Raw genomic sequence first — 26717 nt, forward strand, 5'->3', positions numbered from 1 at the left:
TTCTTCTTGGCAATACCAACACTTACATTTTCTTTTTTATTCGGGTAATAGTCACTTTTTTGTCTTTTGTTTTTATTGTTATTTCTTTTTCTAAAATACCTCTTTTTTCTCTAGTTTGGATAGTATTTTCTTTTTCTAAATTGATATTTTCTTTTTCTTTGAAAATTTTTATTAAGACCATAATTTTGGGGTATCTCTTCATTATCCTGACAGCAAATTCTAATTATATTTGCAAATCTTTTTTGAGTTGCTTCTTGCATACAACGTTCTTTTATTTCCTCTCTTATTGCAGAGGTTGCTCCACCAAAATTATTTTCAATTGTCCCTCTATTTATTTCTCTTATAAATCTTCCCATTATAAATTCATTAGCAGGATATGGAAGTTTTGTTATATACATACTAAGATAATGATTTTTATCTTCTTCTTTTAATTTGTAATAATGTATTCTATATTCACATATATAAGACTCCACATTACATAGATCATATATCTGAATATTAGCTAAATGGTTTTTTGCTTCTTGATATTCTTTATTATAGACTTCTTGTCTATGATCTATAATATTTTTTCCAAAAAATTCTTTATATAGAATCATCATTATATATAATATCTTATCATAAGCTATTATTTTTGTTGCTAATTCTTCTGTTATTTGATTTTCTATTGATGTCATATAATCTCTTATAGTTCCTTTAGTATGAAATCCTATGTAATTCCAAATATCTCTTCCAGACAATTCACTAAGCTTTGGATTAGTAAAAGCTTCTAATAAAAAGGAATTCAACCAATTTTTGAAATTTTCTTTTTCATTCTTTTTACAGTCTAAATCGAGCATTCTATCTCCTTCCATTTCCTGGATTTTAGGGATGTATTTTGATGGTATTTTTGTATATTTTGAATCTTTATTTATAAACCTTTTTTTAAAAGCATAATTATCAAAACATGTTTCCCATTTAAATTGAGATTGATTATCCTTAGATGTTCCAGCTTCATTTTTTACTTGTATTGGAATTGCTGGTTCTTCGTCACTTGAGTAATCTAGGATGTGTTCTTCATTTTCTATATTTTCAGAATTTACTAATTCTTCTTCTATTTGAAATCCTTGTTCCATAATATTATTTTCTTGAGCCATTTTTAATTGTTTAAAAAGTATTGTAACTTCTTCTAATTTTTCTTCAATATTCATAATTTTAGTAGTGGTTTTACTTTTAAATCTGTTATGTTGATTATATTTTGAAATTTTTCTTCTTTGGAATTTTCTTTTTCCTTATTTCTCTGAAATTTTATGGATACTAATATTTCTTCAAGCATGTCTACTATAGAATTTAATTGTGGGTTAAAGGTATGATAAAGATGTGGTGAATCATTTCCATGGTAACATTTTTTAGAAATTCCGTGTGAGAAATAAGTTTTTTCAGGTTTTTGAAGTCCTTCAATAAAACTTATAGTAAAATAAAGATTTTGAGAAAAATCATTTTGTATTGATTTTAAGAATTCGGTGTCATTACAGTTAATATTAGTTAAAATCATTAATTTTTGATCTATTAATTTTGATAACTTAATTATTTCTTCTTTTAAATCTTCTAATTTACTTTTTTCCATTAGGTAACGCTTTTCTTTGTGAAGTATTACGGTTTTAAATGAAAAGTGTAGCTTTAGGATGTGTGGTATGAGTTTTACCACGTAAACACATCTATAAATTTAGATCTGTACCCTAAAACTTCCTAAAAGATATTTATGAGTATCATAATTAAACAGAAAAAAGTCATTGGATTGTTATTTTATCTATAAACTACAACGTATGGACCTCACAAGTAACAATATATAGAAGCTTCTTTAAGGACTTGGTATGTAGAATTCTATATTATGCCTCTAGGCTCTAGGTGACTCTTTACGTACGGAGTTATATGCTGTTCAATTTGAAAATTTTCCATAACCAATTACTGCAAAATTTGACCTACAAACTTGGTATTACTCGTTACACGTACGTTTCGATTGTGACCACAAATTATATTATTAACGAGTAAACTACCAAAAACTTGTCCCGAAATTTAGATTGTTGATAAAAAGAACTTTAGAATGCTAATGATAAATAAATTTCGAAATATTAACATGACTTAAAAATTTAGATATTAAATATATAATTTTTTAAAAAATTAGAAATTAGATTTTAATATATNAAATAACTTTTATATTTAAAGTTTTCCAATTTTATGTCAAGTAAAATTTTCTTAAAAAGTTTTTTATTGTGAATAACTAATTTTTTTGAAAATAAAATAAAATTTAGGAATTAAATTTTGCTCAAATTTTTTTTGTGTATTTTCTAAATATATATTCAAATATTACCACAAAAATTCGAATCAAATGAATAAGTTATTTGTTAAAAACGAAAATTTTATAGTTACTTATAAAAAATATAATATTTATTGATTATTTTTATCATATTTTTAAGTCATTTAAAGACTATTTTGTCTAGTCACCAAAAAAAAAAGATTATTTTGTCAATAACATCTCTTAAAAACTTTTTATCAGCGTATCTTTCGAATACTAAATTAGTAGTTAGTTTTATTATTAGTATTTAGTTAAGATGTGTTTTAAGGACACATGATAAACCTATTACTAGTAAAAATTTTTTTAAATATTTTTATTTAATGAATATAAAGTAAATATATTAAAAAATTAACTTTTTTATATTTTTCATAAAAATTTTCTTGTTTTATAATTTTAATATGTGTTCTAACTTCTAAGAGCAGATGAGAAATAAATTCTCTTTTTTTGGTAATAAAACGGAGCTAAAATGCTCCAAAAAAAAATTTAGATACAAACTAAACGGGTAAAATAACTTTTTTTTTTATCATCACTAATAAATAATAATCCTCCTAAAGTCAGAAAGAAGTATATTCCAAAAAATAAAATCAGCTTTCATTGTTAAATTCTTTTTTATCAAGTAATCTGCACACATATTATTTTTTCTATATATTTGAACAAAATAAATATTTCAATTTTTTTTGTTTTAATTTATATATCTCTCTGATCACAGCATTAGAGTGGGAGGCCAAACTTTCTCCCTTTTTGAAGCTTTATCACCGCTCCAACTTCTATCTCTACCACAATCCTTATTACTAATAAGATTTCAGAATTAAGGCAACTGCTAAACAGTGAATAAATACATACCAATATGGGCCTATCTTAAATTGGGCTGATTTAGGATAACCCACCAAAAATAGAACCCAAATGAATATTTCTGACCAAAAATAATTAAGCGGATGAGAATTGAGAAGTTTTGAAAGAGACAAAAAATGAAAGCGAAATTGAATTGGGGCAAATGCAACCAAATGCAAATGTTGCAAACCCTAGCACCCGTAAGGGCAGCAAAACCCTGTTTCATGGTGAATACATCATTGGCATGGCTACGAAACTTGAAAGGGAGAGCGAGAGTGCGTGCATTCTCTTTCTCCTCCTCCTCCTCCGACGATTACGGAGACCAATCACGCGGTGGCCTCCCCCGCTTCTACTCCGAAACTTTTCCTTCTTCCAAGGCATCCTTCTTCTTCTAACTACTCTTCCTAATACAGCACATCATTTCTCTGTTATTTCACCTTCATTTTAATAATGGTTTGGCTTTGCTTCCAACATTCAATTTTTGCAACGATTTTCAGATAATTAGCATTACCGCCGCACTTGTCATTCTTACTGTTCTGTGTTAGATACCACATTGGCAAAGCCTTGCCACTTGTTTAATTGAAGATGGGTTTATTCTGTTTCTGTGGCAATGCAGGGTAGTGTTGTGCGTGTAAAAGGTGATGAATTTTGGCATATGACAAAAGTATTGAGGCTGGGTGCCGATGACAGGTAATCATATAGATCACTTGTTATGACTTAGAGGATAGTTTAGTTTAAGACAATTGATCTTGTGCAAAATTTGGTTATTCTTCTGAATTCTACCCTTTGAACGATTTGAATTTGTTATAGGGTATTAGGATGCTTAATGTTGATTAGTAAGGGGAAAGTATTTTAGGCAGTTGCATTAGACTTGAATGTGGAAAGTGGAGTTCTTTCTTGTAGTTCATTTCCAATATGTCTGTCAAATATTTTATGTCACGGTTGTACCGTTAGCCACTATTTTTGTATATTTCTAATTCAGGGAACTGAAAGTTAAAGAGAGACGCTTCTTGTGCATATTTAGTGGTCTATGTTTCCGTATTCATCTCTAGCATAACTCTTCGATTTCAATGATTTGTTGATGATCCACATCAAGGGTAGAGCTCTTCAACGGGAAGGGAGGTCTGGTAGAAGGATGCATACAGAACATTGATCGTACTGGACTTGATTTTGTTGCACTGAATGATCCAAAGCTAATACATCCACAGAACATGCAGTTGCATGTATTTGCTGGTTTTGGTTAGTTCCTATAGTTGTCAACAACTTCATGGTGTTGTGTATTTTAAAGATGTGAGCTTTGGCGCTCAATTTTTCACTTGTTGCACCATGCATGTTTAGGAACTTTGAAGGGTGGACGTGCTGACTGGCTTGTAGAGAAGTGCACAGTATGTTTCACTAGCATGTTGAGATTTTATCTGGTTAGACTTATAGCTTCATGTTATGGTTGTTTCTCTTTTATTCATGTTTCAATGCCTTAGGAACTTGGAGCCAATAGTGTAACTCCACTACTTACTGAACGTTCTCCATCAATCTCAGAAAATCGGGTAGACAGATTGGAACGGGTAATCTTAGCGGCATCAAAACAATGTAAATATATTTTTACTTGCCTCTGAAGCTAAATGTTTTTGTAATCCTATTAGAAATTGGCTTTCCAGTTTGAGGAACCTAATGTTGTTGCTCTTTTGTAGGTCAACGGCTGCATGAAATGGTCCTGAAACCTCCTGTAAAGGTTAATGACCTTCTCCATCTTGTAAGTTTTCCATTTCAATTTTAGTTATTTGCCAAGAAGTCACAACATTGTATTTTTAGGATGCTTATTTTCTTTTGGTCTTGTGAATTCTTTGTTTAAACAAGGGATTTGATCTTGCTATATAAATGGTTACGTAGTGACATTTATGTAGTATATAGACCGATGGGATTCCAAGTCTTCCCTTCTCCTTTCTGCTCATGGCTAACTTTACCTGTTTTCTGTGCCACAGATTGCACAGTCAAAGCTTTCTCTTGTTGCAACAGCAAAGGCATCTCCTGTTCTTAATGCGTTGACAGAATTCGAAAAGGAAACTAGTGGCTTAATCGTAATTGGACCTGAAGGCGGTTAGTTTGCTTAATTTTGTTCAATCTTAACTTTTTTGTTTTATTTGAATGGTTACATTATGCTTAAAAAATGGCAAGTCTTCTAATTGCTACTCATCATTATGATTGTCAAGTAAATGCCATGTTTCTTGGTATCAATTTGTTGCTTAAAATGAAAATAACGCTTGTTTGTTTTGGTATTGGGTGCCTTGTCCAGACTTCACCGAGAAAGAAGAGAGTATGATGATGGAAGCGGGTGCCATAGGTGTTAGTCTCGGGCCACATCGTCTAAGGGTTGAAACTGCCACAATAGCACTTCTATCAACTCTCATGTTATGGTCTGACTCTCACCGAAGCTAAAAGTTTTGTATCACATGACATGTTTCTTAGATAGCATACTTTTATTTAATTTCATTTATTGGGGCCTAACTTGAAATTCTCAATTTGAAGTGGGGTATAGAGAATGGTAAATGCAGGGAAGGTTGTGCAGATCTCGGCTTTCTTTAACTGTGAGTATTCGTCTTTAAACCTGTTGGTCAATATTATACAACAAGAGCTGAATTCAAAGTATATAATATTATTTTAGGAATCACATATTATAGAGAAAACTGATCAACGGGTAAGATCAATTGATAATAATTTTGATACAATTTTTTGCGCATATCAATAGCATTGCGGTTAACTCCGCCTATGTTACACTTGCGGTACATAGCCGGTCCCAAGCCCGGATAAAGGAGGAGGGTTGTGTTAGGTCTTCAGTAACCAACATAAAAATATAGCCGAACCCCCATGACAATCAATAGCATTGCGGTTTCTTAGTAGTAAAGTAGCACAGGGAGAAGACAGATATTTTTGAATTTTGTGGGTGTTTATAGTCCCATGTGATGTGAGGACTATTGTGTGGAGAAATTTAATATAATGATACTTCACCATACACTCCAATCACTCCATAATGAGTCATGAATCCCGAGCCTACATGATTGATATATGTGGTATTTATGATATCAACATTGACTGATTATAAGAATTCAGTGGTTCGCAACTGCGATATCTATGACTAATTTTTAGATGGTTTATAAGCAAATTCATTCTCTTAATAGTTACATCAAATTAGAGCGAAATTAAAATATATCAAGTGCTAAATAAAATAGAAATTTGCTAGCACTTTAAAAACATTTGTTAAAGTCCAAATTAAATATTTATGAAAGTAACAAGCTTTTGAAAATTTCATAACATTGATATATTTACAACTCAAGAAAAAGTGTTATCTTTTAAATTTTCAACAAGTAGATTACTCATTAATAAACCCTAATACAAAAATATTATATTACTAGTTGAAAGGCAATACCCCGTTGACCAAAGGGGAACAATCTGTTATTAAATACTAATATTCAGCTCCACAAATTTCACAGTAATGGATAATAAATTTTGCATGACTTACCCATTTGTAATCTTGTCCAACTACCTGTATTAAACGTTGACATTAGGGTGTGAATCAAAGAAAGTTTGGGTGAAATATTTTGCTGATAATAATGAGAATATTATTATTTAACAAGAAAAGCACTCCCCTAGCTATTTTCTATTGATTTTTCTAGTTTGATTCTAGAATTTGCACAATTTTAATACATTAAAGGAGTTGTCTTAAATTGGATTTCTCGCTTCCGAAAGAAGATTTTCCTTACGTTGCAATTGATGACCTAAAAATGATTTTATATGCTATTAGATAACACTAAGGAACAAAAAATAAACTCAAAAAAAATTAATGTAGCTTACTTTTTTCCCCTTAAATTTGACCTAATACTAATCACTTCTGTGTAAAAACTAAAATAAGACCGTAAACGAAAATGGAAAAGGTCTTAATAAAGTGGCGCTTTATTTATTGTTACTACTTTTTAACCTGCATCATGAAAGTCAACACAACCGGCAGCAATGCATGTGGTCCGAGTCAGTAACACCGACCAATTTGGCAATTCATATTTCATAAGGACGTTGCGAAAATATTAAAAGAAAATTTCTCCTCGATTAAAAAGAAAATAAGTCTCCAGTAAGAGAAAGTAAAGAAACGAAAGGAAAAAAATTTCCCTATCAAAAATAAATAAAAATTGGCGAACCTTATCGTTTCATCCTATTGTTTAACAATTTTTTTTTGTTATTATTGTTTAACATATTTATCGTGTAGGTAAAGCTAGTAAACAATTATTTTCCCTTTCAAAAAGGTTTCGTTTTACTCTCTCGTTTTTCTTTCGTTGTAAATGCCCCTATTTTTCTATTGGAATATCCAGTGAATGTGTACCACTTGAAAATTAATAAATTATTTAGCTGAGGTCAATATGACAATATCGGGCCAAACATTTATATAAATACAAGGATCATATTTGAAGAAATTAACGATAATATTCAGTTAAAAAAATGTTAAGTGATTAGTGCTTTTTATTTTATAAATATATTTATAATATTTATTATTTTGTTAATATAAAAGCATAGATATAATGAGATTTATAATGGTTTCTCTGAGATTGATGTTGGCGAGCATATCCCATTCATTCCGTATAACATATAAAGTAAATATATATTTTTTAATTAAAAATAATAAATATTATTAAAAAAAACGTTGAATGGAAGAAGTTGGTGATTACGTACATACAGATCACAAATAAATACAGCATTTATTTAGAGAAGTAGAGTATCTATAAAGCATTGCTTAGATGCGCAGCACTCAGTGCATGCATTATGATTCACTCAACCGCACATACATAAAGTTGATTGATTGATTCAAGTGCTAATTGAAGAGAAGGAACGTCGATCGAGCATCGCAGATCAAAAGGAGATGATGATGGAGAACCTGTTGGAGACGATAAAGTCTCAGGTGAGCAAGCTGAAGCTAACGAAGAAGAAGAAGAAGAAGCCATACATAAAAATCGATAAGAGTGCGAGCGTGAAGGTTGAGATCCGAAGCAGAAAGGCTCGCAACCTTATCGACAAGACTCTTAAGGCTGCTGATCGCCCTGGCAAAACCACCCCTATCTCTTAATCATCACCTTCCTTATGTAACATTCATTCACCACTCCCTCTATCTTCTGAATTTAAATCCTCTAATTTGAGAAATTTGGTATTTTTTACGCTATTTCCATTTATGTAAACAAACTGTCCTTGTAATTATGTAAAACAAAACAATAATTTTTTTTTTAAAGTTAGGAGTGAGACTCAATCCGAAACCTCTAGATGAGGATGAAGAGATTATGCCATTTGAATTATAGCTAGTTGGCAACAAAACAACAATCCTTGTAATAGCTTTATTTGGCAATTAATTTTTGGATCATATATTATTATACATCCATCTATTAATTGTTAGAACATAATATTGTTTTCTGCTGATGTTCCTTCCTGCCTAAATGGCAGGCTGTATTATTGATGGTCATGATAGAGATTAAAGAGGTTAAGATAATTGTGATTATAAAAGTGATTTAGTTTAATTAGTATACTTGTTAATAATGACCGCCGGATCGGAAAGTGGCCTTTCAGCCATAGAACAAGGTCAATAAGAATATAAGATAGGCCTACCTAATTAAATGGTGAGTCCAATTCAAATATATAAATAATTTTTGTGGAACTAGCTAGTGCAAATGCTACTTGACTAATCACAAAAGACAAAACACGTATGTAGATTGTTTGATATCGTTGAAAAAACTCATCTAAAACATGATATTATGCTATGATATATTTTGAAGGTTGACAATTCTTGATTTTGAGATTTTTTTTTCTGGTTGCTCACAGTATCCTCTAGTTCGACAGGTCAAGGACTAATTCATAACAAATCTGAGCTCTATTTAAAGGTCTGTCGCTAGTCAATTGGTTGCTGCATGCACAAGGCGAAATTTAAACCTCCAATACTTATTTAAACAAACAAGTGAACTGATCACTCGACCAAGTTGGTTTGATTTCGAGATCATTTTTTTTGGTAAATGATTTCGAGATCATTACTAAAGTTAATTCCTCCTTGTACAGGAAGATAAACTCGTTTTTTTTTTCTTGGTCACTGGAAAAAGAAAACACATCTTCCCAAGATTGTAACATGTTCTTGCCTGGTTATTCCGAGGTATAGCTCGTCCTCTGATAAGGTCGGCGGACTCCTAGAGTGGACCAAGATATACGTCGGCAGCGGATGAACAATGAGGGTGGGTACCTGCAAAGGCACTCCGACGCTCAAGTTAGTGTTGAGTAGATGATAGATCTTAACTTGGAAAGTATGACGTACCTCTCTCGGCTTTTCTTGTCTGCTTTATATTAATGTAAATGGTCGACCGTTTTCCTTGGGTTGTAACGCCCAGGTGGAGGATTAATTGTAAATCCGACATTATTGGTTAATGATTATTTATGGTCATGATGAAATCATCGGTTATGATCGGATCTTAGGCGTTACCGAGCTATAACTTGTAACCGATGCTTACTGGTCATATCACAGCCCCCAAGCTTGACCTGACTTTAAAGAGATAGGTTGAGCTTTTATGGTAGGCGAGTTATAGCTCGGTACACTGTGCCCCCAGATCAGCATATCTCTTTCAAAGTTACCTCTAGTAACTGAAAAGACTGGCCACTGTAATTATTATCCAAGTCTCGATACGTGTAGACTTTTAATTATTATTGTTTCTAAATAGGTGCAAGTTCCAAGACTTCTTTTTAACCGTTGAAAGTGTGCTTTATTTAATGGTGTTTGATTGCACCATAAATTTAAGGAGTTAAGCAACTGAATGGTTTGCATTTTTCTTCCTGCAATACATTGGAGGGTTTTATTCAGAATCCTTTAAACATTATGAGTACTAGAGGTTAGTAACACTACCCTTTCTTTTCTTCTATTCTTCTGAGTCAATAAGGAACAATGAGTGAGAAAAAGGTGAAATCGTTACCCAAGATTGGGGATGAAGAACTGTACGACTGGGTTGGGGAGGATGTCAAAATAAGGGCTTCTTTGTTTGTGGATAAGGATAGCGTTAAGCAAGTTAATGTTGCTAGGATAGTGAAACCTGGCTTTCGCTTGGAATTACTGCCATGCAGTCGTTCTGATCGTGTTTTTCACAGAAAAAAGGATTTTGAAAATTTCTTTATGTACACTTGTGTTTTAGAAGAGTTAAGGGTCCGACTTCCGTTTAGTCAGTTTGAATGTGATGTTCTGAAACAAATGAACTGTGCCCTATCACAGGTTCATCCCAATGGCTGGGCGTTCATAAAGTGTTTCCAGATTCTAATGGACTTTTTGGAAGTTAACCCAGAGCTGGAGCTTTTCTTTTCCTTATTCCAAGCTAAGGGGGTATGGAAGGGTTTGTGGGTAAATTTAAACAGTACACCAGGTTTTTCAGTTTTCAAATTATATAAATCTTCCTTTAAAGATTTCAAGGAAATGTTTTTGAAGATTAAGTCAGTGGATGAGGATTTCCCGTTTTATTTAGATGAACATCTTGGGGAAAAATTCCCCTTGTACTGGTGTTGCCAACCGCAACACATCTTAGGTCCTGAATTGATAACTAGCCGGAATGAGTGTATTATATCTTTTCTGATTGAAATGGTGGCTAAGGGGGGACTGATGTCTGTGTCCGAATTGCTTCCTTTGGAAGATAACAAGTCGGCCATGGTGGATTATTTTGGTGAGTTCATTGAATTATATTTTGTTTTGAGTAGTTTTGGATAGAATAATCTTTTCTCTTATTGCTTGTTTTTTATCTGTGTGTAGCTGGGAAATTTCCGGGAGTGTCAGCCTCTACCCTTAGGGCCCAGTTTAAATCCAAAAAATTTGAAGGTTCATCTTCGAATGCTGAAAAAATGGATGTAGGGGGTGAAGTTGATCAGCCCCCACCTAAGAAAAAAGGGATAGTTTTTAAGAAGAGGAAGACTGAGGTTGCTATTACTGCTGGGGAACAGGACAAAGAAGGTGTGATTCAACTTGAAGACCTATCTAGTTTTACTGTGAAACAGGATAAGCTCCATGCTTTTGATGATGGCGGAGATGGCTCATCTGTTTGGGATCGGGGGTTTCCCTTCAATGTTGTTGCGGACGAGGTTGTCCAATGTTTCTCAGATATAGCACGGGTTGAAGAGGCTGGGGATGTGGGAGTTGATCAATTTCTTCAGGTTAGCTTTTCGATTTGAGCCATCTCACTTCAAATATTTGTAGTGTATATTTTATACTGTTAAATTTGTAATTTTCAGGTGTTAGGTTTTCGTTTGGCTTGTATAGGCCGAAGTCAAGAAAAGAAACACAAAAAATTTGTTGCCGAGCTTGAGCAGTGTGCTGTTTTGAAGGAACAACTGACTTCAAAAGAATTGGTCCTTACTGAACTAAAGAAGAATGTTTCTGATCTGGAAAAGGAATTGAAGGTTGAGAAAGAAAGTCGTGAAAAGGCTACCGAGCTTTTGAAAAAGAAAGAAACTGAGCTGGAAGAGGTAAATAAACGAGTTATTGATCTGACTGTGCAAATGAAGGAGTTTGAGGCAGGTAGAGAGGGTGACATTCTTGATGTCTTTGCGGAAGGTTTCGAACGTGCTGTGACTCAGGCGAAGTTTCTTATGCCTGATGGTGACACTTTGCACCTATGGACCCGAGTAAGGTGATTCGGGATGGTCAACTTGTAGATGATGAAGAGGTGATTGAAGAAGGGGGCGATAACTTAGTTAACTAGTTTGTGTAATCTTCAGTTGTTATTGTTTTGGGGATGATGGCCCATGACTGTTTTATTTTGTTTAACTGCTGTTTGTAATTAGGTTTTGTATGACCCTAATTACGTTGTCTGATACTCATAAGAGGGATTTTTGAACTGTATGCTTAATATGGCTTTGCATATTATCTGTTTTGTCTGTTAAGAGGAGTGGTTTGTAATTTGATTACAACTTTTCTCATGATGTTTGTTAGCAAATTGAAATTGAGCTTAAAAGAGAATATTCTATCAAATGTCATAAATGTAAATGAGTTTTATTCAAAACAGTACCTTAAAAACCTAACGTTGGCAAGCTAGCCTCATTAAAACCTCCTTGAGCAAAACCCTTTTGGGAAAAAATCTCAAGTGAGGAAAAAGAGTACTAGCATTCTGCTGTGCCTTAACTGTAATATTGCTTTAAAGAATGGACGTTCCATGTACTTGGGATCTTAGTACCATCCAAATGCTCTAGTCTGTAAGCTCCTCTCCCGAGGACTTCGAGTATGCGGTAGGGTCCGTCCCATGTTGCTGCAAGCTTCCCATGGGAAGATGGTCGGCGAGCTTCTTCAGTTTTCCTCAGCACCAGATCTCCGATATTGAAGGATCTTGGTTGAACCTGTTTGGCGTGTCTTCGGCTTAGTTGTTGCTGTAGAGCTTGTTGGCGAATGGCTGTTGTATTCCTGATTTCTTCTATTAAGTCAAGTTCTGCTCTGCGAGCTTGATCGTGATTCTCTGCTATCGCTCGTAAGGATTGTTGCGAAACTTCCAGAGGAATCATTGCCTCAGATCCATAGACCAATCTAAATGGGTTTTCTTTAGTTGATGTATGCACTGTAGTATTGTAGGACCATAATACTTCTGGAACTAGCTCGGCCCAGAGCCCCTTAGCATTGTCGAGCTTTTTTCTTAAGGCGTGTAAGACGACCTTATTGGCGGCTTCAGCTAAACCATTAGATTGTGGGTGTTCCACAGATGAGAAATGGTGATTTATCCTTAGTTTCTGCAAAAAATCTTTAAAATTATGATCGGTAAACTGCCGACCATTGTCTGTGACAACATGTCGAGGAATTCCAAATCTGCATATAATGTATTTCCAAACAAAGGATATCATATGGTAGGATGTGATTCTCGCCAGGGGTTGTGCTTCAATCCATTTGCTGAAGTAATCAATAGCAACTACTAAATACTTCATCTGTCCAGGTGCAGTGGGAAACGGGCCGAGGATGTCTATCCCCCACTGGTTAAATGGCCAACTTACGACAGACTGGTGAAGATGCTCGGCTGGGATGTTAATGATCGGTGCGTGCTTTTGACATTGGTCACAAGTTCTAACCTTCTTTCTGCTATCCTCCCACAGACTCGGCCAGTAGAAACCTGCTCGAAGTATTTTCTGTGCCAGGCTTCTTGCCCCCGAGCGTATGCCACATATTCCTTCATGAGCCTCGGCTAACACAAGATCGGCCTCATTCCTGTCCAAACATTTCAAAAGTGGTCGGGAGTACCCCCGCCTATATAGAACGTTATTCATTAATGTGAAAAAAGAAGCTTGTCGTCGAAATCTTTTCTTATCTGAGATCTCTTTCGAAAGAGAGCCATCTTTTAGATATTGTATGTAAGGTAGTTGCCAACTTGTCTCATTGAAAGCGTTTAAAGTGTTAATGATGTGTATGCTCGGCTTGTCTAAAGTTGACTGTAATAGTGTTGCTGTGTGTGACTGTGTAGTGGCTAGTTTTGATAGAATGTCAGCCCTATGATTTTGGTCTCTGGGAATGTGGCAAATTTCTATTTTTTGAAAACCATTTACCAACTGCTGAACAAGTTCTAAGTATTTCAATAAAAGTTGATCTTTAGTTTGAAAGACCTGATTTACTTGTTGTACTACTAATAAAGAATCACAATAAACCTTTAAGATGGCAATGTGTAAATCAATTGCTAACCTGAGCCCGGCGACGAGGGCTTCGTATTCGGCCTGGTTATTACTCGCTTTGAAGGAGAACCGGAGAGAATGCTCGAGGATTATACCTTCTGGACTCTCTAATAATATTCCTGCCCCTTACCCCTGTGGGTTTGAAGCTCCGTCCACAAACAAGATCCAATCGGAGTTCTGTTCATCCGTACATGGTTGGGTAAGTTCGGCCACAAAATCGGCTAAGTATTGGGATTTAACGGACCCTCTCGGTTGGTATTGAATGTCAAATTCAGAGAGCTCAACGGCCCATTTGATAAGTCTGCCTGCTAATTCTGGTTTTGAGAGGACTTGCCGAAGGGGTTGTTCGGTCCTGACAATGATGGTATGCCCCTGGAAATATGGTCGGAGTCGTCTCGAGGAGAAGACTAAGGCCAGCGTGAGCTTTTCCAACCTCGGGTAGCGAAGCTCGGCGCCCTGCAGTAATTTACTTACAAAATAGATCGGCTGTTGACCTTTCTGCGTTTCTGTTACAAGGACAGAACTTACTGCCATATCAGTAATGGACAAGTATATATACAATGGCTCATTAGGCTTTGGCTTTTGTAAAACGGGTGGTTTTGAAAGGAATTGTTTTAAGTTTTGAAATGCGGCTTCACAGCTTTCAGTCCATTCAAAAAGTTTGGTGTTCTTTTTTAAACATCGGAAAAAAGTAAGAGACTTTGATGCCAAACAGGGTAGAAATCTGGATAAGGCCGCAAGTCGTCCTGTTAGCCGTTGAACGTCCTTTATTGTTTTTGGACTTTGCATATCAAGGACCGCCTGACATTTTTCGGGATTTGCTTCAATTCCTCGGCTGGTGAGGATAAATCCAAGGAATTTTCCTCCGCGAACACCGAACGCACACTTTTCGGGATTTAATCTCATATTATATCGTCGGATCTGCCCAAAAATCTCGGCTAGGTCATGGATATGAGAGTTGCTGACCATGGTCTTGGCGACCATGTCGTCCACATAAACTTCGATATTCCGACCTATTTGGTTTTCGAAGACCTTATTCATTAGTCGCTGATATGTCTCACCTGCATTCTTTAAACCAAAAGGCATAACGTTATAGCAATAATTACCATATTCAGTTATAAAGGCAGTCTTTTCTTTGTCAGATGGATGCATGAGGATCTGGTTATAGCCAGAGTATGCGTCCATAAAACTTAATGAACCATAACCGCAAGAATTGTCAACTAAAGTGTCAATGCAAGGTAAAGGATAAGCATCTTTAGGACACGCCTTATTTAGGTCAGTAAAATCGACGCACATGCGCCACTTACCGTTACTCTTTTTTACCATAACAACATTGGCGAGCCATGTTGTAAACCTGATTTCTTTGATGAAGTTAGCGGTAATGAGCTTTTTGACCTCGGTAAGGGATGCAAGGCGTTTTTCCGCTCCAAGGTTTCTTTTCTTTTGGGAGACTGGGCGAGCTTCTGGATTAACTGCCAATTTGTGCGTAATAACAGATGGATCTATTCCTGGCATATCGGCAGGCGTCCAAGCAAATAAGTCGGCATTCTCTTGCAAAAACCTTATGAGTGATTATTTCTCTTCCTTACTGATTGATGTCCCCATATAGGTGAATTTTGCGGGGTCCTCGGTCAGGGCGACCTTTGTTAAGTCCTCGTTTGGCATTGGCCGATCTTCGAAGTCGGCTCTTGGGTCTATTTCTGTCAATCTTGGCTGGTCAGGTTGTATGGAGTTGACTTGCACCATGTTGCTCTTTTTGATAGGCTTCAGGCTTGTATTATAGCATTGCCGAGCTTCATGGAGGTCGCCATGGATGGTTGCCACTAAATTATCCTGCACAGGGAACTTAACACAAAGGTGAACTGTAGACACGATTGCTGTAAATTTATTTAAAAATGGTCTACCTAATATAAGATTATAAGGACTAAAGCAGTCGACTACAAGATATTGAATGTCTTGTGTCTTAAATAATGGTTGCTCACCGAGTGTGGTTTGTAACCACACGGAACCCAGAACAGGGACTCGCTCCCCTGAAAATCCGACCAAGTCTCCATGGTACGGTTGCAGAATTTTGTGACTTAGTTTCATTTTTTCGAACGTAGTAAAGAATAAGACATCAACACTGCTTCCGGGATCGAGAAGTACTTTGCGGACTATTAAATCCCCCAACTGAATGCAAATCACCACTGGATCGTCATAATTAGCATCGGCATGATTAAAGTCGGTTGAACCGAAAGTCATTTCTGGGAAATCCTGGATCGGCTGAGGAACTTTAGGGGCATCTGTAACAGCCAACATGGCCCTGTAAGTTCTTTTCCGGGCCGAGCTTGTATGTCTGCCTCCCGCATATCCTCCTGAAATACAATTGATAATTCCTCTGGGTTGGGCTGGTGCGTTATCTTTTTCTTTTGATGAGGGGCTTGCTGCTGCAAGGTCAGAAGCCGAGGTTACATTCTTCTGCATACGTCCTGTGATAAACTTGTCGAGATGACCTTGTCTCGCGAGGCGTTCTAGGAGATCTTTAGCGATCACACATTCATCGGTTGTGTGCCCATGTTTCTGATGAAAAGTGCAATATTTGGATTTATCAACAGTCTTGGATTCCGGGTAAGCGCCGGCCTTACGAGGAGGCTTGATTAATTTGGAGTTGAGTATTTCTTTAATAATGTCATCTCTCTTTGTGTTGAACTGGGTGTATGACTCATAACGGGGAACTGGCTTAAATGATTTCTTACTGTCCCGGGGCTTATCATCGTCCTTGGCCGCGGTTGACTTTTCTGTTTTGCGGGCACGGCTGATTTTTCTGCTTTGCGGGCCTGCCAAAGCTCTTCAACATCTATCTGTCCCTTGGCTTTCTCGCGAAACTCTGCCAAGGTTCTCGGCTTACTCACAACAATTGTCTCTTGGAACTTGCCCGGACGAAGACCGCTTTTAATGGCATGGAGATGGACTTCGGGATGAAGGTCGGGGATTCTCATGGCGATCTTCGTAAAACGGGTAATGTAATCCTTCAGGCTTTCTTGTGGGCCTTGTTTGATGGTTGTCAGGTAATCAGAATCATGCAAGTATATTGCGGATGCTGCAAAGTGATCCTCAAACTGCTTGGCTAATTCTTGGAAACGCGATATTGAATCTGCAGGCAAAGAGCAAAACCAGTCAAGTGCAGGACCATCTAAAAAAGAGGGAAAACAACGACATAAAATAGGGTCGGATGCACCGTTAACGATCATAATAGATCGGAATTTTTTAATATGCTGCTTCGGGTCTCCCATCCCATCATAAGGGGTTAAAGTTGTTGGCAAGGTGAATTGTCTCGGGAGTTGAAAATTCATGATGTCGGCCGTAAATGGGCCAGCAGAGTTGTCGCGCTCTTCTTCCTCGGCGTTTGGTTGGGCCTCCTCGGTTCCATGGGCCCCTTCCTCCTCCTGTTGAGGTGTTTCGGAGACATGGATCGGTATTGATTGGCGCTCATGATTTTCTTCTCGGTTATGATGATCATTGTTATGCTCCAGCCGAGCATTGACTAGTTGCGCGATTTGATCCTGCATTCTTTGATTCTCCTCCGCCATCCGTTGATTTGCTTGCTGAAGCTCAGTCACCATCCGTAGAAGCTCGGATGAGGTTGGGGGAGGAACATCGGCCATGAATGTGTTTTAAGGATATTTTGGGACCTTTGCGAGTGATATTTCAAGGTAGGGCCCCACGGTGGGCGCCAAATGTTCTTGCCTGGTTATTCCGAGGTATAGCTCGTCCTCTGATAAGGTCGGCGGACTCCTAGAGTGGACCAAGATATACGTCGGCAGCGGATGAACAATGAGGGTGGGTACCTGCAAAGGCACTCCGACGCTCAAGTTAGTGTTGAGTAGATGATAGATCTTAACTTGGAAAGTATGACGTACCTCTCTCGGCTTTTCTTGTCTGCTTTATATTAATGTAAATGGTCGACCGTTTTCCTTGGGTTGTAACGCCCAGGTGGAGGATTAATTGTAAATCCGACGTTATTGGTTAATGATTATTTATGGTCATGATGAAATCATCGGTTATGATCGGATCTTAGGCGTTACCGAGCTATAACTTGTAACCGATGCTTACTGGTCATATCATAACATATAATGGGCTTAGCAAATGCAACAAAAATTGGAAGTGTCTTTAAAAGGGCCATATAGTAAAATAAAATGCCCAATACTGTGCAATGCAAAAAAGCAGGAACAGTGATAATAATGTTATGGAAAATTATAGGTAACTAATAACATTCTTGAACAATGTGTTTACAATGTGAATTAATATGGTTAAAAGAATAAATTTAATGAGTAGCATTAAATTAGGGTGTAGTGTACTTATATTTGATTAGTGATTGTTCATGTTGTTCAAGATAATCATTGTTCTTCTAGCACTCCCGGTATACGCCGATGAATAACTTTGAATATGATAAACAAACTAAAATTGAACACATATCGTCTCACTGATATCTTCATGTAGATGATTATTTCTTTCTCTTATAATTAAGAATGTCGGAACGAGAATGTTAGAAAGTTAGTTGGCACATATGGATCACTAATTCACTATCACTTTCTCGTTAGTAAACGTAACGTCATATTAAATATAATCCAATTCTTCCATCTAAGGAATTTATTCATGAGGCTATCATTCGTTTTAAAAATATATATGGCACGCTATTTGCGCAAACTGACTTTTTCTATACACACACAAGATACCCAAATCTGTATATCGTAATATACGAAAAATGTTAGGTAATATCAGAATTTATTATTTTTTTAGTATAATTCTTTTAGTTTAGTAAACAATATACTTTATCTCATATTTTTAAACATTAATAGTTCTCTAACATTTCTCATAATATATTCCTTGCCACAGAAATTACAAAATCATTATGGTGTTTGTTGTCTAACACACTTAGCTTCAGTTATTAGTATTTGAATTGAGGCTTTAATTATATTATAGGTTGAGTTAGAGAAGCTAAGATCCAGAGATTAGAGCGTCCCTTTGTATGCTCTCCGAGTCTCCCAACCTTGCCGTCCATACCAATTTAAAGAGTAAACTTAGCATATATGAAGAGACATTTTAATTAATTAATTAATTAATTGTAATTACAATTAGTCCACTCTTCAATCTTCATGTATTACATTGCTCATTGCTATTGATTGTGATGAGTTGCAGGTAGATGACGAAGGAAGGAAGGAAGGAAAGCAAGTTGAAGCAATACATGATAGCACCGTTTAGGATTCTGAACAAAGCAAGGCAATTATACATGAAGGGTGTGGTGGAATGTGCTGGAGGTTATGGCGGTTATGCTGGTAATAATAATGGAGGTGCTCTTAGTCCTGCTCTTGTTCATGCCATTCCTGAAGAAACGAGGGTGGTTGTGCACAGGAAGCAAAGAAGAGAGAAGAAAATGATGAGCTGCTATAATAATGAGGATGAACAAGAAGCAATAATGTATCTTCTTCTCAACAACCGCCCTCTGCATTATTCATGAATTCAAACAAGAACTTCAATTGAAGGCGCAATTCTCTTCATTTATGATTCACCTCGTCCATATATAGCTTTGCCATGTGTTTTGCATATGTTATATCTATTTAGATTTTGTATGTGATGGATTTATATATATATGTAAAAATTGTTGGTATTTGCATGCTATATGTATTGTTATTCATGTTCACTATTTTATTTGATATATCTACTAGTAGAATCTTTAATCATGCATACATGTTAATTCAATCTTGCTTGCACTGATTCAACAACCAAATCACTAAATACAAACCTTAGCTTCAGAGATTTGCATGGAAATTATGATAAGAAGTTAGGTAGAAAGAGTGGTAGTTGGAAGTGTGGTGAGACGATTAAGTAACAGGCACTATAAGTCTGAAGCTCAAGCTCAACTCAAGTTGCTATCTACCATGGCATTCAGGAAACTAACTAACATGACGATCCTCGTGCTCATTCTCATTCTCATTCTTGTCATCACTGCCAGTTCTTCTAAACCTGTTGACACGCTTCCTGGCTTCCCTGGCAAACTGCCTTTTAACCTTCAAACTGGGTTAGCTACTCTGTTTTCTTATTAATCATCTATATAATTTAAGAAGAATGCTAGAGAGTCATTAAAATTTATTGTATTTAACCATTAGATAGTCATTAATGGGATAAAGTATGTTGTTGGATTACTATGCTAAAGAAACTACTAAAGAAATTGAGTTAATAGCTAACTAGCTAAGTGATAGCAAAAAACAATAAACTCTGATATCCTAATATTTCTCATAATGTAATTTAGCTAATAATCAATTAATAATGTTGTATTGCAAAGTTATGTGGGAGTAGGGGACATGGAATCCGTGCAGCTATTCTATTGGTTCGTGGAATCAGAAAGGAATCCAGAGGAAGATCCTCTTTTGCTTTGGCTGACTGGAGGCCCCGGTTGTTCTGGTTTCTCTGGCCTCGTCTTCGAAGTAGGTAACTACACAAAACAAATTAAAACCCTAATTCCTCTTCAATTTCTTAAACAATTCATGTATTATGTATACATACAGGTCCGCTTATGTTTGATTATGCCAAATCAAGAGGCAGCGGAACATTACCTACCCTTAAGCTGAATCCATTCTCATGGACAAAGGTCATATAATAATTAATTAATTATCCTCCTCTTTCTCAAACAACTAAAAAATGATGCGTTCTTTCTATTATTTCAGGTAGCTAGCATGATCTTCATAGATGCCCCCGTGGGTACTGGATTTTCTTATGCCACAAATCCCGAATCTTATGGAGTCACTGATACTTTAGCAGCTGCACATAATTACCAGTTTTTGCGCAAGGTATAACTAACTTTAACAAAAGGTGAACAATCAAGATGCCAATACTTCACTTAGTCATCAACTCAATTTATTTAGGATAATAATTTAATAACATTTTATCTTATATTTTTAAATATTAATAATCAACTGATGGTCAAAAATAATAAATTCTGATGATGTTTTAATATTTCTCTGCTAATTTGGTATTTGAATATTGCATGCAGTGGCTTTTGTCCAATCCCAAGTTCCAGAAGAATCCACTATACATAGCTGGCGATTCTTACTCAGGCATAATCCTCCCTATTCTTGTCAAGACCATATCTGATGGTATATCTATATATAATTAATTAGCCTTGCATTGCTGTGACATGCACGTAATAATATAATTAATTAATTTGTTGAAGGAAACGAGATTGAAGGAGGAGGAAAAAGAATGAATCTAAAGGGATACATACTGGGAAACCCCGTCACAGATTTGTCTGTTGATAAAAACTGGAGAATTCCATTCTATCACAAACTCGCCCTTATTTCCGATCAATTCTATCAGGTACCATCCACTTTTCTTTTTCCTACTTCATTCATTCAATACATCTTCTTAGCGCCTCTAATTTAATTTCTTGTGTTAAACTCATGGCAGGCAACTAAAACAAATTGCAAAGGTCAATACATAAACGTAGACTCAAGCAATGCCGCATGTTTCCAGAACCTCCAACTTGTATCCGAGGTAGCCACGTCTTCATTATTATACATTTACATGAAGACAATTAGTTCTACTATTTAATGAGGTGCACTTTAATTTGAATTCATATATTTTGCAGTGCGTTAGGAATATTTTTACAGCGCAAATATTAGAACCAAACTGTTTTGATGCTGCCACAAAAGAGGCTAAAGCATTTGGATGGGATCCTAGTAATCTCACACACCATAATCAATTGAACCTCCTCCTTCCTAACGCTTTTCACCACACCCCAACCTGGTGTCGGGTAAATATAATAATAACAATATATTATATAGTTACTAACACTTGTTACTGCTTTTAATTAATTAAGGTGATGTAAATTAAACTGATTTGTTCTTCTAGTCCTACAACTACGTCTTCTCTTACATCTGGGCTAACGATGGAGAAGTTCAAACAGCTCTTCACGTTCGGAAGGTATATATTTAATTATTATTTATATACGCTAATAAATTAGCAATGCTATTTAATTTGCATACTATATCAAGTTATGAAAATATTTATTAGGGAATCAAGATGGAATGGAACAGATGCAATCGGAGTTTATCTTACACCTATGATGTCACAAGCACTGTACCATATCACAAGTATCTTATTAACAAAGACTATAAAGTTTTGATTTACAGGTAAAATATATATTTACACAATTATACATCGTACACATTGTTTATAGCTCTAATTAATTATTAAATTCACATCACCATGTGGAGTATACAGTGGAGATCATGATGCAGTTATTCCATATTTGGGTACAATGACATGGATAAAATCTCTGAATTTGTCGCTCAAACGAGACTGGTTACCGTGGTATGTAGGTGGACAAGTAGGAGGGTAAGTACACTTGATTATATTTACATCCTCTGCTAATTAACAAGTATATAAAAACATAAACATAAACTAACATGTATTTCTGTAGATATACATTGCAGTATACACAGGGGAATTATAACCTAGTGTATGCAACTGTGAAGGCAAGATAAAGCATTTAATTATATTTGACACACTGATTTAATTTCTTATGGAGAAATTAAAATAAATAATGTATTATAATATATTAATAAATTTATTATCTGCAGGGAGGGGGACACACCGCACCTGAGTACAGGCCTGAAGAAAGTCTTGCTATGATATCTAGGTGGCTTGCTGGTTTTCCTATCTAATTAAAACTATGAAGCAAGTTGCTATATTCGCGTGTCCGATACATTTTGGACGCGACATTCATTGATATTTGTTCGTATGTTTGTTATGTCCAATTATGTCTTAACGAAAAATAAAAAAATTTTCTCTGGATAAACACGCTTGGACACATTTAATTACTATCACGTGTCAGCGTGTTCAATCTTATTCTTAACATGTATTCTTAAAATAAATTTTAGATATAATATATATTATTATTTATTAAAATAAAAAATTTTAAATACTTGATATAATTAAAATAAAACATTAAAAATAATTAAAAAAATAAGTTATATTTTAATATCAATAAAATATCAAAATATCATTACGATTTATCCAAAAAATACTTTATATTTTATATATATGCATGTTTTCGTGTCTTGTAAGATTTTAAAATTTGTGTGTCAACGTATTCCAGATCGGTACATCATAAAATTATAATCTATTAGGTCAACGATAAAATATTTGAGAATTATCAAATTTTATTATTTTTTTGTTATTGTTTAGTTATTAATGTTTAAATTATATAGAATAAAGTATGTTGTTGGATTATTAAACTATTATGATTCTCTGCATTTCTCTAAATTAATTTGTACACTACTCCTTTTAATTTGTTTAATTTCTACTATGGATTTTAGAAGCCAGTGTGACACTTTAGTTTCTTCACATCCATAATTTCAATACCATTGTATTCCCTCTTTCTCCTTTAATTTCATGCTATGAAATAAAATCCATTAGTCTTATTATTTTCGGAACCTAAAATATGCACTTAGAAAAAAGTAATGTAAAAAAATAATAGAGAAAAAAAATATCATTACATCGTTATTAACTCAAAGATTAAATTCATCCAATGATGTACAATAGTGCTAACAATGCGTGCTTTTTATTTTTCGATAAATTACATATGGACAAATTAGCAGGATAATAAAAATCAATCAATAATCAATTAGCATATATTTTAGATGTGCAGCTTTTAAAGTTGAATGTGCAAACTTTTTAATTTATGGTGCATTATTTTTTCTAAAGAAGAAAAGTATGGAGAGAGAGGGATAACAAAGATGGATGTCTAAATAATATAGTAATGGGTGTAAAATGTACAATAATTTTACATTATGAGCAAATTTAATTTATGTTTTGATGAATGATGAGTCAATTAGTTTATCAAAACGAAAAATTTTAGATATTCAACACTTTTATTTTATTTTTCCTAACATTCAAATAATGTTAACTATTTTTTTTCTTTTTCACACTAAAAGTGTTGATTTCCAAGCATTATTATTTGGTAATGCTACAAAGACAATAACTCAAAGTTACTTTATTTAATTTAACATTTATAATTTTATTCATATAACATTCATATTTATTATATTTTCTAATGAGTTATACCTCAAATAACATAGTTTCTCATACTCATTTAAAAGGTTGCGGGTTTGAATCTCCCTATCTGAGTTTTTATTGTCTGTGAAATATTATTGTTTATAAAATAAAAGTAATTATTAAAATAGTCAACAAATTATAACTCGAATGAAATTTTAATTAATGAAAGAATCTGATATTAATTATTGTTTTGAGAAATATAGGAAGGAATAACGAAATATCTAACGTAAAAAGGTAGCTAACAATACATAGAAGGAATTAAAAAACAAAATTAACTAGTCATGCTACAAGCCAATTCGTGGAAAAAGTGAACGTGAAAATGAAATTGTTATAGACAACCTAATTTTTTGTATTAATGTTAAATATTATCTAATTAGAGAAATAACATTTTTCATCTAATAATAATTATTTAACAAAAAAGTGATTATTCATATAAAAATATAAAAAATATTAAAAGATAATTAAAATTTATTATTTTTGATAATTATTTTAGTTATTAATCTAATTTTTTTAATATAATAATTTAATATATATTTTAACTCATTCTTAAAATAGCGCTCTATCATTCCGCTGAAAGTATTACGTATTTCATTAAAGTAGTATCAAACCATTTAATTTAAATGTCATGTTGGTTATAGTCTTTATTTTATTTTTGGTTATGAAAAATATTAAAAAGCTATCAAAAGTTATTATTTTTAGTCTATAATTAATTATTAATATTTAAAAATATAAAATAAAATATATTATTAATTTATTAGAATAAAGAAACTACACTTAAAAAAAATCAATTTTGATGTGCTGACATTTCTCTTTCGTTGTTGGTAGTAGTATAGCAAGATCCAAGAATGAAAATTGTGGGTGACATGCGTTACGTTCCCGCCTAAAAAAAAAAACAAAAGAGACCGAATCTCAAGAAAATGCATGCATGAAATGATAATGATGATGAATAGGAGGAGATCAGGAATTAAAAGGGAGTGGGCGGTGGCAGTGGTGGGGGCTGGCGGAGAGATGGAGTCGTTGGAGGCAGGGAAGCAGGAGATAATGCGGAGGACGCGGGTGGCGGCGCGTGACCTGAGGCGGATGCTCTCGTCCTCCAGCAGGACCACCATAGCTGGCAGAGAGTGCGCCATAGTCATCAACTTGGAGCACATCAAATGCATCATCACTGCCAATGAAGCTCTCTTCCTCAACTCCAGGGATCCCTCTCTCGTCTCCCTTCTTCACCACCTTCATAACCGCATCATCCTCCCTTCCTCCTCATCCACCAACATCCTTCCATTTGAGTTCGTTGCTCTCGAAGCATGCCTACACGCTTCTTGCACCACCTTAGAAAACCTCTCTAATATATTGCAGCAGGAAGCTCATACCGCCTTCTATAAACTAACCTCAGAGATTAATATTCTCAATTTGGAGCGCGTTCGCCAAATTAAGAACCGCTTGCTTGCCCTTACTTGTCGTGCTCACAAGGTAATTAAATTAAGGTGGACACTCACATGTAGATGTCTTCACCTAAAATTAATAGTTAAAAATTGAGATATAATTGTTCTTAATTATTAACTTCATGTGAAGACAATTACGTGTGAATTCCTACTTTAAATTGATTAGTGCTAATTTGTGATTAATATGTAACTAATGCAGGCTAATGTTCCAACAGGTAAGGGATGAGTTAGAGAGGTTGCTGGATAATGATGAAAACATGATTGAGATGTATCTTACAAACAAGTTACGTTCTGAAGATGCTGTGAGCAACGTAGAGGAGCTTGAGATGCTCTTGGGAGCATACCTTGTGCAAATCGGTGGAACTCTCAACAAATTATTCACGGTACGAAAATTGAAAACCTTTTATTAGTTGAAATAATTTATGTATATATGCATGATGTATGGCTAACAAGATGAATGAAGGTGAGGGAGTATGCGGAAGAAACAGAGGAGTACATAAAGGCGATGCTGAAGGAGAAACAGGACAAGCTGCTGCAAATGGCAGTGAGAGTGGGCACGGCAAATGTCATTGCGGAGGCCTTCATTACCGTCGTGGGTATTTTTACCATCAACATTCACATTGACCTGTTTCAAAAGCATGCCTTGCTTCCATGGATTGTAGGTGGCTGTGTTGCTTCCTCCATATTCCTCTATGTCTCTGCCATTGTTTGGTACAGGCACAAACACTTGCTGGATTAGCCACTGCTGCTCTTCTGTGGACAAAACAATCATTTTTTATGTAGCCTACCTTCAATTTCAGCTATTTCAAACTAATTGCCATAGTATTGCTCTAATTCTTTCTTGACTCTTATGTGTCATCATATACTGGCTAAAATATTTTTAATGTTTGAATTTCATTTAATTGTCTCTAATTTCGATTTATTTAATTTTGTTTTTTAACGTTTTTATTTAGGTTCAAATATCTTTAAAAATTTTTAATTTTGTCCCTAATATTTTACATAGAGCTAATGTCTGACGATAATTTTGACATAAATCGAAAACGTTAAAGATAAAATTAAATGTAATTAAATATTATATTTTACCTTAATTATAATAATTTAAAAATAAAAATATAATACATACACAAAAAATGTTAAAAATGTTAACCCTTGTAAAATGCCAAAACTCACCACATACTTTATTGAATGTTTAGAATTATGATAAAATATAATTATTTCGTGAGAAATTAGATGTCAACTCTTCTATATTCTTTTTTAATTTTGTATAGATAGCATATACAATTTCGCTAGGAAGATAATAAAGAATTAAATCAATGTGAATAATGGATTGTAGA

The 26717-nt window shown here is 34.7% G+C and overlaps 5 protein-coding genes across 14 annotated transcripts; 4 read left to right on the forward strand and 1 right to left on the reverse strand.

Annotated features, from left to right (window-relative positions):
- Positions 1-3329: 3329 nt before the first annotated feature.
- On the forward strand, positions 3330-5897 carry LOC107467169 (uncharacterized). Of its 2 annotated transcripts, XM_052253756.1 has the most exons (9): positions 3330-3540; positions 3780-3853; positions 4260-4402; positions 4502-4548; positions 4642-4750; positions 4852-4913; positions 5143-5257; positions 5454-5574; positions 5687-5897. In XM_052253756.1, exons 1-9 carry the CDS (start codon positions 3337-3339, stop codon positions 5694-5696), a joined length of 885 nt encoding a protein of 294 aa, XP_052109716.1. In that variant the 5' UTR covers positions 3330-3336; the 3' UTR covers positions 5697-5897. The 2 variants fall into 2 exon arrangements, with proteins under 2 accessions (XP_052109716.1, XP_015941698.3); XM_016086212.3 differs by having other exon boundaries at positions 5454-5897.
- A 2018-nt stretch (positions 5898-7915) lies between these two features.
- LOC107467144 (uncharacterized) lies at positions 7916-8418 on the forward strand. The gene has a single exon (XM_016086182.3). It carries the CDS (start codon positions 8064-8066, stop codon positions 8265-8267), a length of 204 nt encoding a protein of 67 aa, XP_015941668.1. The 5' UTR covers positions 7916-8063; the 3' UTR covers positions 8268-8418.
- Positions 8419-15421: 7003 nt separating this feature from the next.
- Positions 15422-17493, reverse strand: LOC107467132 (uncharacterized). The gene is made up of 2 exons (XM_016086169.1): positions 16585-17493; positions 15422-16537 (listed from the first exon to the last, which is right to left on the reverse strand). The coding sequence occupies exons 1-2, from the start codon at positions 17491-17493 to the stop codon at positions 15422-15424; spliced, it is 2025 nt and encodes a 674-aa protein (XP_015941655.1).
- A 1045-nt stretch (positions 17494-18538) lies between these two features.
- Positions 18539-22690, forward strand: LOC107467158 (serine carboxypeptidase-like 18). Of its 8 annotated transcripts, XM_052253797.1 has the most exons (15): positions 18552-18600; positions 18812-18903; positions 19028-19907; positions 20172-20317; positions 20395-20477; positions 20554-20676; positions 20880-20982; positions 21060-21202; positions 21293-21379; positions 21474-21638; positions 21737-21808; positions 21899-22017; positions 22109-22222; positions 22308-22362; positions 22468-22690. In XM_052253797.1, exons 3-15 carry the CDS (start codon positions 19768-19770, stop codon positions 22549-22551), a joined length of 1434 nt encoding a protein of 477 aa, XP_052109757.1. In that variant the 5' UTR covers positions 18552-18600; positions 18812-18903; positions 19028-19767; the 3' UTR covers positions 22552-22690. The 8 variants fall into 8 exon arrangements, with proteins under 8 accessions (XP_052109758.1, XP_052109757.1, XP_052109760.1 ...); XM_052253798.1 differs by lacking the exon at positions 18812-18903 and having other exon boundaries at positions 18539-18600; XM_052253800.1 differs by lacking the exon at positions 18552-18600 and having other exon boundaries at positions 18717-18903; positions 20139-20317.
- Positions 22691-24817: 2127 nt separating this feature from the next.
- LOC107467159 (magnesium transporter MRS2-3-like) lies at positions 24818-26258 on the forward strand. 2 transcript variants are annotated; one of them, XM_052253592.1, is made up of 3 exons: positions 24818-25411; positions 25599-25766; positions 25837-26258. In XM_052253592.1, exons 1-3 carry the CDS (start codon positions 24866-24868, stop codon positions 26005-26007), a joined length of 885 nt encoding a protein of 294 aa, XP_052109552.1. In that variant the 5' UTR covers positions 24818-24865; the 3' UTR covers positions 26008-26258. The 2 variants fall into 2 exon arrangements, with proteins under 2 accessions (XP_052109552.1, XP_015941686.1); XM_016086200.3 differs by having other exon boundaries at positions 25847-26258.
- Positions 26259-26717: the final 459 nt, after the last annotated feature.

The sequence above is a fragment of the Arachis duranensis genome, chromosome 9 (assembly GCF_000817695.3).
Source record: "Arachis duranensis cultivar V14167 chromosome 9, aradu.V14167.gnm2.J7QH, whole genome shotgun sequence".
Classification (NCBI taxonomy): domain Eukaryota; kingdom Viridiplantae; phylum Streptophyta; class Magnoliopsida; order Fabales; family Fabaceae; genus Arachis; species Arachis duranensis.

What these genes read in the sequence shown, in the direction of transcription:
- LOC107467169 (XM_016086212.3), top strand. Translation starts at nt 3,337, where the DNA reads ATGCAAATGTTGCAAACCCTAGCACCCGTAAGGGCAGCAAAACCCTGT. An exon ending in AAACTTTTCCTTCTTCCAAG is followed by an intron (nt 3,541 to 3,779) that starts GCATCCTTCTTC and finishes GTGGCAATGCAG; the next exon opens with GGTAGTGTTGTGCGTGTAAA. An exon ending in GCATGTATTTGCTGGTTTTG is followed by an intron (nt 4,403 to 4,501) that starts GTTAGTTCCTAT and finishes ATGCATGTTTAG; the next exon opens with GAACTTTGAAGGGTGGACGT.
- LOC107467144 (XM_016086182.3), top strand. Translation starts at nt 8,064, where the DNA reads ATGATGATGGAGAACCTGTTGGAGACGATAAAGTCTCAGGTGAGCAAG.
- LOC107467132 (XM_016086169.1), bottom strand. Translation starts at nt 17,493, where the DNA reads ATGGCCGATGTTCCTCCCCCAACCTCATCCGAGCTTCTACGGATGGTG. An exon ending in CGATGATAAGCCCCGGGACA is followed by an intron (nt 16,538 to 16,584) that starts GTAAGAAATCAT and finishes TCATACACCCAG; the next exon opens with TTCAACACAAAGAGAGATGA.
- LOC107467158 (XM_052253798.1), top strand. Translation starts at nt 19,768, where the DNA reads ATGGCATTCAGGAAACTAACTAACATGACGATCCTCGTGCTCATTCTC. An exon ending in CCTTTTAACCTTCAAACTGG is followed by an intron (nt 19,908 to 20,171) that starts GTTAGCTACTCT and finishes TGTATTGCAAAG; the next exon opens with TTATGTGGGAGTAGGGGACA. An exon ending in ATTACCAGTTTTTGCGCAAG is followed by an intron (nt 20,677 to 20,879) that starts GTATAACTAACT and finishes TATTGCATGCAG; the next exon opens with TGGCTTTTGTCCAATCCCAA.
- LOC107467159 (XM_016086200.3), top strand. Translation starts at nt 24,866, where the DNA reads ATGCATGAAATGATAATGATGATGAATAGGAGGAGATCAGGAATTAAA. An exon ending in TTACTTGTCGTGCTCACAAG is followed by an intron (nt 25,412 to 25,598) that starts GTAATTAAATTA and finishes ATGTTCCAACAG; the next exon opens with GTAAGGGATGAGTTAGAGAG. An exon ending in CTCTCAACAAATTATTCACG is followed by an intron (nt 25,767 to 25,846) that starts GTACGAAAATTG and finishes AGATGAATGAAG; the next exon opens with GTGAGGGAGTATGCGGAAGA.